General features: G+C 33.1%; 2 protein-coding genes across 2 annotated transcripts; one reads left to right on the top strand and one right to left on the bottom strand.

Annotated features, from left to right (window-relative positions):
• The first annotated feature begins 396 nt into the window (after positions 1-396).
• Positions 397-11049, top strand: LOC119642209 (ubiquitin-like modifier-activating enzyme atg7). Its single transcript, XM_038041252.1, has 11 exons — positions 397-942; positions 1017-1212; positions 1279-1625; positions 1709-1933; positions 1995-2139; positions 2198-2356; positions 2556-2744; positions 3449-3625; positions 7049-7336; positions 7397-7513; positions 9807-11049. Exons 1-11 carry the CDS (start codon positions 749-751, stop codon positions 9843-9845), a joined length of 2076 nt encoding a protein of 691 aa, XP_037897180.1. The 5' UTR covers positions 397-748; the 3' UTR covers positions 9846-11049.
• On the bottom strand, positions 3587-5588 carry LOC119642210 (32 kDa beta-galactoside-binding lectin). The gene is made up of 3 exons (XM_038041253.1): positions 4715-5588; positions 4033-4617; positions 3587-3966 (listed from the first exon to the last, which is right to left on the bottom strand). Exons 1-3 carry the CDS (start codon positions 4804-4806, stop codon positions 3681-3683), a joined length of 963 nt encoding a protein of 320 aa, XP_037897181.1. The 5' UTR covers positions 4807-5588; the 3' UTR covers positions 3587-3680.
• Positions 11050-14324: the final 3275 nt, after the last annotated feature.

Here is a 14324-nt window from a genome sequence, read left to right as displayed (position 1 = left end):
AATATACTTTTCTGGTCGTACAGTATACTTTTCTGGTCGTATGCTATACTTTTCTGGTCGTACAGTATACTTTCTGGTCGTACAATATACTTTCTGAGACAATTAAGCGTCTTATAATATACTTATGCACTGTCAATGACTCCTGGAACTGATTAATCTCGTCGGTAAGAAGGAATTCCTAGCATTTTTAGAAAGTACTGTGCCTCCATACCATACCATACGTAATGACGGGCTTTCCACACTAGGCATCCAGTATGTATTCCATCTGTCATATATATTATGTATTATATATATTGAAATGATAAAATAATACCTAATATAACTTTTCATATATGTTAACAACTCTGTTTTTACTCGTTGACATATGGTATTGCATATGATTTCAAAAAGTACTTTCTTCGTCTTAACATCTTTTTTTGCGTGAATTTCGTGATATTTTTGTTTTATCGGTTGTTTACGATTGCAAGTCAACTTAATCCTGAATCTACATAAATAGAATGAAATAATAAATGAATTCTTAATACGAATGCTTTTGAAATGATTAAAAAGTTGTAGTGTATGTGGCGAACGTCACATATATATATATTTACATTTGCGCTTATTCAACTCAATAAATCATCTGTTGTTGATTGTCTGACTCGCAGAAGAAGAAGAAGAAGAAAAAATACAAAGAGCATATAGAAAAATATTAAACAAACGTACATTTTATTAGACCATTGTAGCTGGAATATTGGTGATATTGAAACTAATGGAAACTGAAGGGCCTCTACTACAATTTGCTCCGTTACAATCTTTCGTCAGCCCCTCATTTTGGCATAAGTTAACCGAAATTAAGATAGATTTCGATCGTTTAAATGACGAACCTAAATCTATTTGCGGCTACTATTCGCCTCGGCAGGCGAAGTCCTGCTTATTGGAAGTGGATTGTACTGCTTTTAACAGGTGAATTAAAGTGAAATGCTGGTTTGATTTAATAAAAATAATTACGTATGTTGATTTAACGGAAATATTTACAGTAATTTTAAAGAACCGAAATTTTGCTTTAAAGCTTATGGTACAATTTACAATAAAAACACTTTAGAAAAGTTCAAGGAAACAGATAAAACTTCTCTACTCCAGCAAGAAGGTTCAAAGCTACTGGAAGAGTTTCGTACTGATACAATTTTAAAAGATCCCAGTCGTTTAGCTAGATTTTTTATTTTATCCTTTGCTGTAAGCAATTATGATGTTACACGGTTGAATTAGTGTTTCACTGATGAGGTTTTTCTAACTTTTCAGGATTTGAAAAATTATAATTATTACTATTGGTTTGGATTCCCTAGTCCCTTAACGAGTACTTTGAAGTTGATGAATCCCGTCGTAAAATTAAGAGACATTCCAGAAAAAGGATCACTAATACAAGAAGCCTTTGCAATGAGGGGTGCGGAATGCGCAGGAAACTTTTTTATACTCTCTGTGAATAAAGACAATAAAAATTGCTTTACGCTCAAGGAATTCGTGAATAAATTTAAAAGCTTGCCGGAGGGTGGAATAAAAGATTTATACTTTTGCTTTGCCGACAATAGTGAATATGTGGAACCATCGTGGGTGATGCGTGTTTATGTAGCATTCTTATTATATAAATGGTAATCAAAATCGAAAACATTGCCAACAAATATTTTTTATGATATTAGTTTTTCTTTTTTTTTTTCTCAACGTTCTGTTTCAGTCCCTTTTTGTTGCAACAAAAACTTCAATTTGTTGGCGTACGTTACGATCGAGATATGAATTGGAATGAGAGCCAAATATGGCAAGTTAAGCAAAGTATTGAAGCTGATGATTATTTGAAGGAATTTAATAATGAAAATGTGAAATTCGTCGGCTGGGAATTAAATCGTAATCGGAAACTTCAACCACGTATGATCTCAATGAAAGCGAGCATGGATCCGACCATGTAAGATAAATTGCGATTTAGTTTTATTAAAAAATGTTCTTTTAATTTTGTAATGTTGTAGTTTGGCAGAAAATTCCGTAAATCTAAATTTAAAATTAATGAAATGGCGCTTGCTACCTGACTTAAATCTGAATATATTGGCGACGACTAAATGTTTGCTATTTGGGGCTGGCACTTTAGGTTGCGCCGTGGCACGAACGTTATTGGTACATATTATTCTGTTTCACACATCGAATACATTTGATAATAATGAAGTTTTCTTAGGGATGGGGTTTCAAACGCATTACTTTTGTTGACAGTGGTAAAGTAAGTTTTTCCAATCCGGTGCGTCAGTATTTGTACACACATCAAGACGCTTGCAAAGACAATATTATGAAGTCTACAATAGCAGCAGAACGTATTAAAGAAATTAATCCATCAGTGGTAACATATACTAAGAAATATGCCATGATATAAGAATTTGCATTATCTAATTTTTTGGCCATGTACATGCTTACTCTCGTACATGGCCAAATTTTTATACAAATACTTGAACAATTATTCAACAAATGATTCTCAAATTGGACGCTTATTCTTATATGCACGCAAATAACATTGAATTTCTGATTAAATTTTCTTAAAGAATTCTTCAGGTTATGTTTTAAATATACCTATGCCGGGTCATCCAATTGGCGAAAGATTAAAGGAACAAACTATTAAAGATTTAAGTAAATTGAAAGATTTGGCTCAACAGCATGATGCGTTTTTTTTGCTAACCGATTCTAGAGAAAGCCGCTGGTTGCCAACTCTACTAGGAACAGCTTATCAAAAGGTACTTGCGGGTCTTTTAGAACTTTCGCTAAGCTAAGCTAAATAATATTGTATGGAATTAAAATGGATAGACGACTGGATGGTGGTGGATAGTTATATTCGCTTTTGGTAACTGTTGAATATCCCATTCGAACTTAGACATGCAATCCTTGTTCTTCGCAAATAGCTTGTAGAAACGACTGTAAATTTAATTCTTCTGGAAGAGGCATGAGGCAATCGTGCGATATTGAAACATAGGATCATTTTGCCATTAGTTGCTAAGCAATACATTTGGTCAACTCGAAACCCCCTTTAGACAAAATCGCGATTAATGTATGTAAATATCTTTCAATTTTTTTAAATCTCTTGCACTGAATGGAATCTTGTAAAAAATTAGTCGTTGTTTTTCAAGATTAAATAAAAGCGAATTTTCCAAATAAGAGCATATCAGTTGTACTAAATTTGAGATACTTATCTTAAGATTCCATTTTTTTGTTGGTTAGTTTAAAGTTGAGTTATACCCTTTAAATATACCAAGCTTTCGTTTTCTTTTCATTTGAGACAAGCGGATCGATGTGAAAGTATCTGGTCATGACACATGTATTTCTTTCGTTATTAGTTGTGAAAGATAAAGCTATTAGATTGTTCAGGCAAATTAGAAGTTGAATTACAAAGAAAGGAAAATTTAAAATTGTATATTTAACTTTTTGTAATATTTTATTTCAGATAGTCATTAATGCTGCTCTAGGCTTTGATAGCTATTTAGTTCAGCGCCATGGTTCTACAAAGCGTGCGGAGAAAATCGGCGATTCAGCTACAGAAGTACAAGTAGATAATCTGAGATGTATTAAAGGTGAAGACTTGGGCTGTTATTTTTGTAATGACGTTACAGCACCAGGAAATGTAAGTGAAAAGCACTTTATTAGGCACTTTATTTACATTACGGCAAGAAATTTAATTAAGCACATTCATAATCAACTCGGGAATATTTCTCAAAACCCGTGCAGAGAGCATCAATTAACTTCACGTGATCAACACCGGTCACATGCATTCGCAAGCCGTTAATGCAAGTGATTTTGAAACCCACAAGGTTTTGTAATATATTCGGCGTTCGATAGGCATAACTACAAAAATTGCAACCATCTAAAGCTGTTAAAAATTCTTTATCAGTAAATGCTATGGCAAGTTTAAATTGTTGATTAAAAATGAAGGGAAAGCCACCATGACGCTCTTCCGGGCCAAATCTAAAAAATGATGGTATAAAAGCTGAAATATATTTCATGTAACCAAGTCTAATTTCAAAAACATACTCAAAGTTTTTATTCAATGAATTTCGTACCACTGTTTGTTGATCGAATCTTACACTGAAATGTAATTCTTCTCTTTTCGTATCTGAGTCCATGAATTTGATGATAAATTGTCCTTTTTTGTTACCAAAACAACGTGCTGTTATTACAATAACATGACCAGGGCAAAATAGTATAGGAACATCATTACTAAATGCTTTAAAGTAATCTGAAGCATGTATAGCTGGCCAAGGATTTGGAAAGACTGTACGATGATCGATTTGTTTAATAACTTGGATCTGATCTTTTATTTCTAAAGCTCTCAACAATTCCAAAGGAACGCGATATCGGTACGTGCAAAATGGCCGGCTGTTAATCGATATATGAAATTTCTCTTCGCATGCTAATATGTAAACCATAAAAAACTCCCCTGGTCTTATGGGATTCGATAAAGCATTTTGATTGTCCTTTATTTCTTCTTCGCCCCATTCGCTGTTAATACGGGAATTACGCACTATACAATGATCACGGAAATATATCGAAAATCGTAAACCCACGTCGGCATTGGGATTTATAACTGTTTTTTCCGTTACTAAGGATATATGAAATCTGAAAGAAGAAAATCCGTGCATTTCTTTCTAAAACTATTTAAATATCGATTTAAATATCGATTCATAACTTTAACGGTTACACTATGAAAACGTACTTTGAAGCACTATCGACAGTCTTTGCGACAATCTCTAGGGCATGGCCAAATTCTAAATGATGAGCTAAATTTCCGGCAAATTCGGTTAACATTATTATGGTTTTTACTCTCTTGCACAGCTAAGCAAACACTTTTAGAAGGGTATCACTAATGAACAAAACAATATTTTTTGTTAATTTTTTCCGTGCACAACTTTGGTGACAAACTTTTGTGTTTTGCGCTATAACGCAATATTTTAAGTAAACATCGCATAAAGATCTGTTTTTACTATGACATCAAACGGTTGGTTATAGTTAGTATCTTTAAGGTTTGTCAGCGTGCGTGTTATCATTTTATTGCTGTGTGTTCTCTCTTTACTTAAATATGTTTTTGGTAGTTTTTTTTTTTTTTAATTTTGCCTTATCACAGACATGCATATCACGAAACAAGAAAAATAAGAAAAGAAAATTTGGTCTTAAGCACTACGCATTACTTCGTTTACACATCTTGAAGTTATTTATTTCTCTTTCCCGTCTTTCTCTCAAATAAAAAAGTGTATATGTATTTGCTTTGTAGAAAATAAACGGGAGAATAAGTTGTTTGCGTCTCCAAATTTCTCAATGTCTATCGGCCAGAAGCGGCCAAATACTGGTTGGTAATAACCTTATTCATTGGTTAGACGACGGAAAGCGGCTAGAATCCAACACGACATGTCGTGTGCGCTAGCCATTTTAGAAATCGTTTTCTGTTCACATGAATCGGTTGAACGCACCTAACCGATAGAAGAGTTGCGATTGTATTCAAGTTCTCTGGTTTGCCTAACGGTAAACTGAAAATCAACTGTTGGCGGCGATCGATCAACAGCACTTTAAATAAATAATATTGATGATTATTAGGGGAGAGTGTTCATAATCCAAACAAAAAAGCGTTTCAAGTGTTCATATATATATATATATATAGAGAGAAAGTCTTTTAATGATTTCAATAGACTTATAACAGCTAATGGATGAAAGTTGTTGCACCGGTGAATGGTTGGCTTGTAACCAAAAGTTGATAAAGTTTTCAAGTATCGTGAATTAAATAGTCTATTTCAGAGATGCCAAAACATTTAGGTTTGAGCTACTTTCCATTTATATTGCCATCAATGGCAATAGTGGGCCACCATAGATGGGGTAGGATACAGAATGACCCAGGGCTTTTGATAGGCCGTTTCGGGAAGTGGTTTCGCCCGTCCTGTTATTCCTGTAAAGATAAAGCAGGTGTGTTTTTTTTAGATGGAATCGTCTGCGAATTGTCCTTGGGAGAAAGATTTCAAGGCTTTCAACCAACTTGATCTTTTTTTGCTACATATGTCTTTTGCGTTGGCCACATATGCCCTTAAAATAAACTTTCTTAAACAGCATAAGATTCTGAGAATTAAAATTGCTCTTTTTTATGGGAGAGTCGTAAACGTTGTGTGAATTCTTTATCAAAATAATTACTGGGAATTATATCCACAAAACATAATAAAGAGAAAAGTCTAATTGCTAATCGAATGTAGGTAGCGGTGTAAACGGTTAGGTTCGCAAATTGATTACTGCTTCGACATCACTGCTTTGAAGAGCATTCCAGCTTTCGCATTCATATATTTGAATTAGTGAGTGGGATGTTAAGAGATTACAAAATTTGAAAAAAAACAGACTAAAGAGACTTATATAATGTGGTATACGAGATGGGACATTTGTCTAGAAAGAGAGGAAACGCTATGCTTACAATATTAGTTTGAGAATGGAGAGAGCACAGAGTTGCTTTCAATAAATATCCTCGGAAATTCTGTTAAATGGAAATATTCCACAATTCTTGAATAAAACAACTGCAACGAAATTCTTGAATTGATGGAAATGATAAATGATTATTTCAATTGGCTTCACTTGCATATTTATTTGTACTTTATTTGTACCAGAGTTTGGCTTATTTCAGAAGATAGTGAATGTTAGGAATTCTTATTACGAAATTTTTCTACTAACTTGGCTATTCTGATCCAATGAAAGCCATGAACAGCAAAATATTTATTATTTTCGTAAAAAGATAACTTCATTCGATCAGCAACTAATCATACAATCGCACATTTATTGCTTTCGAAAAATAGTTCATATTTTCTCCTTCCGAATATTTACATTTTCATCTATTTCTTGTTCCGCAAAACTATGTGCGCAATTAAATCTTTTTTTTAATATTTCGAATAGTAATATAAAAAACTTATGTTAAATATAAAAGCAGAAAGAGTAAGCTAATAGATCGGAGAAGTTTTATAATACGGATTATAAAAGCATAACTAATTGTAACTTCTTTCTGTCTTCCTCTTTTTTATGATAGTCTCTAAAAGATCGTACTTTGGATCAACAATGTACTGTCACCCGACCTGGAGTTTCGAATATAGCAGCTAGTTATGCGGTTGAATTGTTGGTATCTTTATTGCAACAACCGTTAAAAGAATTGTCTCCCGCCTATTACGCGACAACAAAAGGTGCAAATGGGAATACTAGCGATATACCTGAAGGTCTCTTAGGAGTAATACCGCACTCTATACGAGGCTCACTTTTTAATTATGAAAATATTTTACCGGCAACGCGGAAATTTACTCAATGTATTGCTTGTTCCGAGGTAAGTTTTATTGATTTTCTTTTCAAATTGAATTTGTTTTTAGAGAATGTTACATTTCAGAAAGTTGTCGGAGCTTTCCAAGCCGAAGGTGACATTTTTCTCTTTAAAGTTTTCCAAACTTCCACTTATTTAGCAGATCTAACTGATATTTCCAAATTTGGGGAAATAAACAACGAGGTAAATTATTCGAAGAATCTAGATTGAAATGAATGAATATTCCAAACCGATATTGAAATCTAGGCTAGAGATTAGATATTTAAAAAGCGATTATGCTTGTGTATATTGTTTATTATATATATGTGTATACAAAGAAAAGTGTTGCTTATAGTACAGTTTTAAAAGTTCTCAGCACGCTCTTTTGAGTTGCAACATGGGGCAATCATAATCCTTCACAGTCTAGCATTACAGCTTTACAAAAGTTATTTTAGAGTTGACAGTTAAATATGTTAAAGGTCTGCAATCTTTCCTAATCAAGTTTCCAAATTTGCATATAAATTCTACTTTACATTCATATTTCGATTTTTACATCTTTTCTACTCCGCATTTGTATTCCGATTTTCATATAAATTCTACCCTTCAATATAGGGTCTTAGGAATTGCAATTAGCTAGAATCGATATAAATGTAGAAGGGATCTGCATTCTTTTTGCATGATAGTTGACACCCGTTTTTTTATTATCAATTAAGAGGCTTATATAATATATGGAAATGTGTACTTAAAGCTAAATTTAAGAATAAAGTAAAATTATACCATCGGATAATTGCCGATATGGCACATTCTAGTGTATAGTAGGTCAATAAATAAATTGTCATTCACGAATATTGATTTAATTATATTACAGTACACTGCAATACATAGGAGGGGTATATATGCTATTGCTGCTGTGGAGGATTTTTGGCAGCATGTATAGCTTCACCTCTACGGCAATTGTAGAATTAAGGGTTATATAACAAATGTCATTTTTTTGACGATAACTGTGTGCAAATTAATAGAGGAATAGACAAAATGTGGAAAAATTTGCTCAAGAAACGCACATTATTTTTAAGGTTTTCAAAGCATTCTGATTGATATTTTCAAAATATGTTGTGCGCTATGGTTGCGATTTCAATACAGTTTAGAAGTGTTTTTGCCAAAATGATCGAGAAGAAGGCATAGCGTTTATCTGGCTGGGTTTCATCTAGCTTTTTCATGTCTCAAAAGCTAAATTAAAAGTCAATCGAAAGATCACGCCTCAACAAACTTACGACGGACGCACTCAAAACGAAGTCCTTTTCTATTACAAAAAATTATTCATGGAATCTACAATGAGAAAACACATACATTTATTTTTCAAATAATACAATCAGAACCTGAAATTAGTTTAATTAGCTTTGTCCAGTAAAGGAATAGCGAATAAGTTGTGATTATTTATTTGTTAACTTTTTTAACTTCTTTTAATAGAATGCTGCTTGCAGATTACTATATGTTGATTTAGTACATGTGCACTGCTCAGCTTTGGTAATCATCGTAAGAGCTTTTGATTGAAATGTTTCAACGTTAGGTCCCTCTTTAGGGAGACTAGCTTATGCTTATTACAAATGATTGGATCCTGTGTTATGGCGACAAATTAGCTTTCAATAAATTATTCTGTACATGTCCATAACAATTTTATAGACAATGTGTTGTATCGCAGACGTAACTTCAATAGAGTCGTAAATGACGATGTAAGCATTTCGTTTCATGTTTTCGCTATTTGAAAAAAAAATTTTCAATTTAGAGAATTTTATTTAAAATATTTTTTAATTATTTCCAATTTTTCTCAGTATTTCAATTTTGTTTGAACTTTTTCACCAATACATAAAAATGTGTTTACTTCTAGAAGACTCCAATGTTGACTTCTCCGAGGAAATATAGTGGACATGCTTAGAAGGGTTTGTTAACATTTACAATTGTCAGATCTTTTTTTTTTTTTGTATTATGCAAACTTTTTGCGCAATATAATTTTAAATGTTAGCTCATTTTGCCACACCATTTACTACTTCATTATATATTTTCCACTTCTATCCCATTTATAATTGTGCTTAAAAACATGGGCCACAATCTCATTAAAATATCGTACATCACCCTACGATATAACGATTTTTCAAAATAAGGCATTTTATAAAAAGTGGTCCGAACCGAAACATTGTTAGTAGCTACGGTTCTAGATCCAAAACACATTAGTCCACCAGATTTCCTCAAAATATCTTAATAATTGTGGCCTGCATGTTAAATGCAAGAACATAAGATATAAAGACGGACAAACAAGCTTCGATCGATTCGGAAAGTGACTCTGAATTGTCCTTCTGGGTATGGCGTACAACCCCATAAACTTAATATACCCTTGTACCGCAATTTTGAGAATGCGTGTTGAAATACATAATAATTAATTAATAACTGACAGCTGTTGTTAATAATATTTTAATTGATTTTTACTCATTTTTACTTTCAGGTAATTGATCTGGAATCGGATTTGGAATTATCTGACTAAATATATTCAATAGTTAGATAATTATTAAGTGAAAGAATGCAAACATTTATTACGCATTTATATACATAACTGAATTTTCACATAATATTAATTAAGTATAATTAATTTGGATTTTTTATTATTGCTAGAAATATGCGTTATTTGTAAAAAGACAAGAATAAACTGAAGTCCATATAAATTTATAAAGAAAAAGTAAACATGGCTTACATCGAATTTTTCTGTTCTTATTATGGTGCGTCCACATACAATACCATAGGTGCGATATTTGTCAGCATACGGCGAAAACGTTACGTAATTAAAAAAGACTTTGTGTAGACGGGAAAGTTTCCTCAATGAACGAATGGAAAATGGATATTTAAAATCATGTAGTATTATACAATAGCGATGGCGGTGCCTTTCCACACTTTGAGGGGTCCACATTATTTGCGTGCTACAAAGCTGTATAATACATTCCTAACGCGTTGAAGTGTGCCTTAAAGGCTTCATCCAGAATTAAATGCGAATCAGGCTCATGATAATTGTTTTGCGCGTTATAATAAGGACAAGGGAGTCATCAAAATTTACGCGTGGCTTGCACGCAGGAAATGCTGTTTTGCTCATCCTAATTTCACTGGAAAGGACGCCCCCATATATGTTTCTTTTCGAACCATGTTCATAACTAATCATTAACCATGGTCAAGTCGTTCCGGAGGAAACACGGTTTCAGGCCCAGATCAAAGTTAACTGTACGACAACGTCGTAATGAACTTTTGCACCGGAAATCCCCTTTGGTTTATTGGAAAACGCAGGATTCATCGAAAGCGTTTTGCCCGATTTAATCAATGTTGAAATTTAGCGGTGGAATTTTAAAGGGCCAATTAAAGTTTTGATTTAACATATATAAATACGGCAATTTAAAAAAAACTGGAAAATGTTCAAATTTTTCTTTTTTAAATCAATTTGCTATTCATGGTTCTTAAAAAAGTCTTCACACTTTGTAAGGTATCTGAAATATTACATATTTCACACAATATAGAATCGTCGCAATCATATTAAAAAACCAATTCTTTGTAGATTTCTAAAATTATTTCTTCCGTCAATCAAATTCTGCGTAGACGCGCATAAATATTTTATTTACAAATTATGCTTGAATGATCTATTTCCCCTTTCTCTAAAGTGAACAATCTGTTTGCTTATCATAAACAAGTTGAAATGAACTTTGCTTTCGATTAGAAATAGTAATTGCTGTTAAACAAATTATAAACGAATTAACAATTCCATGGCTCAATTGTTTATGCGACTTTTTACTGCGATATTTCTAATTGGGTTTATTTGCGGAAGATATCGATGGATCAACAATCTTTACCGGATGGACTCATTTTTAAAATGCTTCGTAGAACTTTCCTCATGAAATTGTTAGAATCATATAAAACATTCGGAGAATAGATACTTGAAGCTCTTTATGGAATCCTCTGGTTCTCACTCCATTGTAATCGGTACAACTTGTCCACAAGGATCTTTTCTATCACCTATACCGTGTAATATTTTCACTGCAGATATTTCACTACCAATTGAATGTATGGTACAGCAGAGGTGTTCACCGTTTTTGTGACATATACATGTAGGCGTTGTAGGCGTGTTCTTTGAAGACTGTTGGTCATTTTCAAATTCATTCCTAAATTTGTAGACGATATCTTAATTTTTGCGAATGGGAGACTGCTTATCACAATTGCTTCACAGTTGAGCAGAGGGAGAGATGGACAGACACACATTTTTACTTTTGCGCGTCATAAAAGCATTATAAAATATATATTTTGATACATTTTTATACAGCTACCGCAGCACCGCTCATTATTTCTAATTTTTATTTCCTATAGCAAAAACCTATTTTTTAATCCTTTTGAAATAAATAGGTGTTCTCAGTTTATGTAGTACGGAACGCATATAGTTCGACCGATTTGGTCTGTTTCAATACCAATCTGCGTGCAACAAATCAAGAATATATATATTTGATGGGGTCTCTGAAACCTCTTTTTGGGCGTTGCAAACGTTTCGACAAAATAAATGTACTCCTCATCCTTCTGTGATGGATATAAATAGCAAGAAATTGATTATCAAAACAATATTTTATTGCATCGTCCTTAAGTTTAATCCGGTTTGATTCTCTGCTTCTTATTGCCATATTCAAAAACTACAAATTTGTGCAAAACAAACTTTTAACAAACATTTATAATCTATCCAGCCATTTTTCTACCCTTAATCTACACTCAATTTCTAGTTTCGAAATTGTTGTACTCACAGTACTCTCACGTCAATAAACTACAATTACTGTAAATATTTCTTTTTTCGTGTGTCTATTGTATTATTTAATTTTTTACACATGTCGAACACAGTTTCTAAAATTAAAAATAAACGAAAACCAATTAGTTAACGAAAATATAATATTAGGTTAGTATCTTGGGAGTACTTTACTTCTTTTAGATGGAGCGACAGTGTTGAAACTGGTTTGCAAAATTGCATTTCAACGTTTTTTTCAGAATTGTAGGAAACCCTTATTTTGCTATTCTGAGCATACCTACGTTGACAAAAGATTTGATACTATGTGGCAGCGGGCTCTTTGTCTGTGTCATTTTAATTGATGGCTTTTTATCATTTTTCTTAGTAAAAGGGCTGGGCCATCAGTGCGGAACTTTTGAAAACTTGCGCTAATTTTAATAGAGTTCTGTGGAAATCAGACTTTTACAGAACGAAGAGAGCTCACGAAAAAACGGAAGAATGAAGGACCAAACTCTGGGCTAAACGGTGCATGAATGAAAACTTTCCAGACGAGGTCCTTGTACCTTTATCAACGTTTAATCATGTATGCGATCTATTAATTTTTGATCGAGTTCTGTCCCATCGCATTAGTTTCTGACAGTAGAGCGTGGATTCATGCATAATTCTTTGTCCAAATTGGAGCAGTTCATTTTCAAGCTAGACAAGTACAAAAGATGAGATTATGTGGAATCAACTAAGACTCTGCTGCGGTCTTTTTCACTTCGTATGGGGCCAATGGAAATAGAGCAATGATTACGACAATACATTGAAAGATACAGTGAACTCAATACAAAGCCTTACATAAAAAACAAAAACGAAATGAAATCTTCCATTCGCTTCACAAAAACCTACCCATCGGATGCACTTAGATACATTATTTACAATTTTACAATTTTCCTTTATTACCTAATAAAATTATCGTGAAGAATGTGGAAGTATTATCTAAGCTCATTGCATTTGAAAAGAAAGAAGGTGATAAGAAAATCTCTTTAAAACCACTTAAAGAAAATAACAGTATAAGCAATAAAAATAGCTTCCGATTATAAAGGCTTAGACAATTACTTAGGTAGATGTAGTAGAACGCATAACTTTTATTATTAACGTGGGGTTCGGAAGGGAAATATTATTAAAATTTCTAATAGCAAGGGGTAGGGTAAATAGCCTCATTTCAATGATTGCAACTAAATTTAAGAATCGATCAAAAATTACGTTTTAATTTGCACATTTGAGCTCCCTTTAAGTAAAGCTAGGTCTGCGCTTGGTTGCATTAAGCTGTAGTCCAAAGACCTGACAGCTAACAGCGTATCCATGATTGGTTATGTAGTTGATAATGCATTGCTAAAAATCGAAATTTTCTGGGCGAAACCGAATAAAACATGCTCCTTTTGCTGCATGCTGCTTTTAATATAATCTAAAATTATTCGCTTGTAAATGACCTAAATGTCAACAAGAACTTTAGCGATATTAGCGCCCATTTTAACATGTTAACGTCCACCGTACACTCTTGCATTTTTGAATCATGATATTTTTTTTATTTGCGAATGTAATTGACGATTTTAACGCCACAAGGTGCGAATGATCTAGTAATACTGGTTGTGTGAGCCCGCCTTTGAAAAATAGATTGCCATCAACATTAGAAAGATAGCATTTCTTGCGCTCACTTTTATACCTTACATCACTTGTGGTAATTGGAATACTAAGTTTGTACGGCTTTATGTAACGTTCAGAAGCATTTCAGATAGATAGGTGTGTTCACATCTTGTATGTTCACTTATTCGTCTAAAATCTTTCTGAGCTCTTTTGTGTTCAACCCGTAGGTCATAATTTGGTACGGTCACGTGTTGTGTTTTAGAGAACGCCTATTTTTTGCACCCTGCTCAAAATAGGAAATTTCATGAAAATTTAGAGAGTTTGGGGTAAAAACGTCAAAATTTTAATATTAGGTGAAGCGAAAAGTCCTCGCGATTTTTTCGAGGTTTCAAGCTTCTTAAACAAATTATTATACGAGCTGAAGTAGTGTGTGGAATTCAAAAATTTGACCCATTGGAACACAGTCTTTGGCATCAATTTAGAATACGGAATTGCTATTACCTAGGGATTTTGTTGAGAATTTTTGAAAATTAAAATTTATCTTCACTTAATAACTTCTTCGCGACTAAGTGTTCTACAAAAAGTGATCGTGAA

This window comes from Glossina fuscipes, unplaced genomic scaffold, assembly GCF_014805625.2.
Source record: "Glossina fuscipes isolate IAEA_lab_2018 unplaced genomic scaffold, Yale_Gfus_2 221, whole genome shotgun sequence".
NCBI classification, from domain to species: domain Eukaryota; kingdom Metazoa; phylum Arthropoda; class Insecta; order Diptera; family Glossinidae; genus Glossina; species Glossina fuscipes.
Note: the sequence above shows the minus strand (reverse complement) of the source record. Positions and strands in the feature narration are given on the sequence as shown.

Coding starts and splice junctions, on each gene's coding strand:
- LOC119642209 (XM_038041252.1), top strand. CDS start 749: ATGGAAACTGAAGGGCCTCTACTACAATTTGCTCCGTTACAATCTTTC. Junction 943..1,016: donor GATTGTACTGCTTTTAACAG/GTGAATTAAAGT, acceptor AAATATTTACAG/TAATTTTAAAGAACCGAAAT. Junction 2,357..2,555: donor AAGAAATTAATCCATCAGTG/GTAACATATACT, acceptor ATTTTCTTAAAG/AATTCTTCAGGTTATGTTTT.
- LOC119642210 (XM_038041253.1), bottom strand. CDS start 4,806: ATGTTAACCGAATTTGCCGGAAATTTAGCTCATCATTTAGAATTTGGC. Junction 4,618..4,714: donor ACTGTCGATAGTGCTTCAAA/GTACGTTTTCAT, acceptor TTCTTCTTTCAG/ATTTCATATATCCTTAGTAA. Junction 3,967..4,032: donor TCATTGAATAAAAACTTTGA/GTATGTTTTTGA, acceptor ATCATTTTTTAG/ATTTGGCCCGGAAGAGCGTC.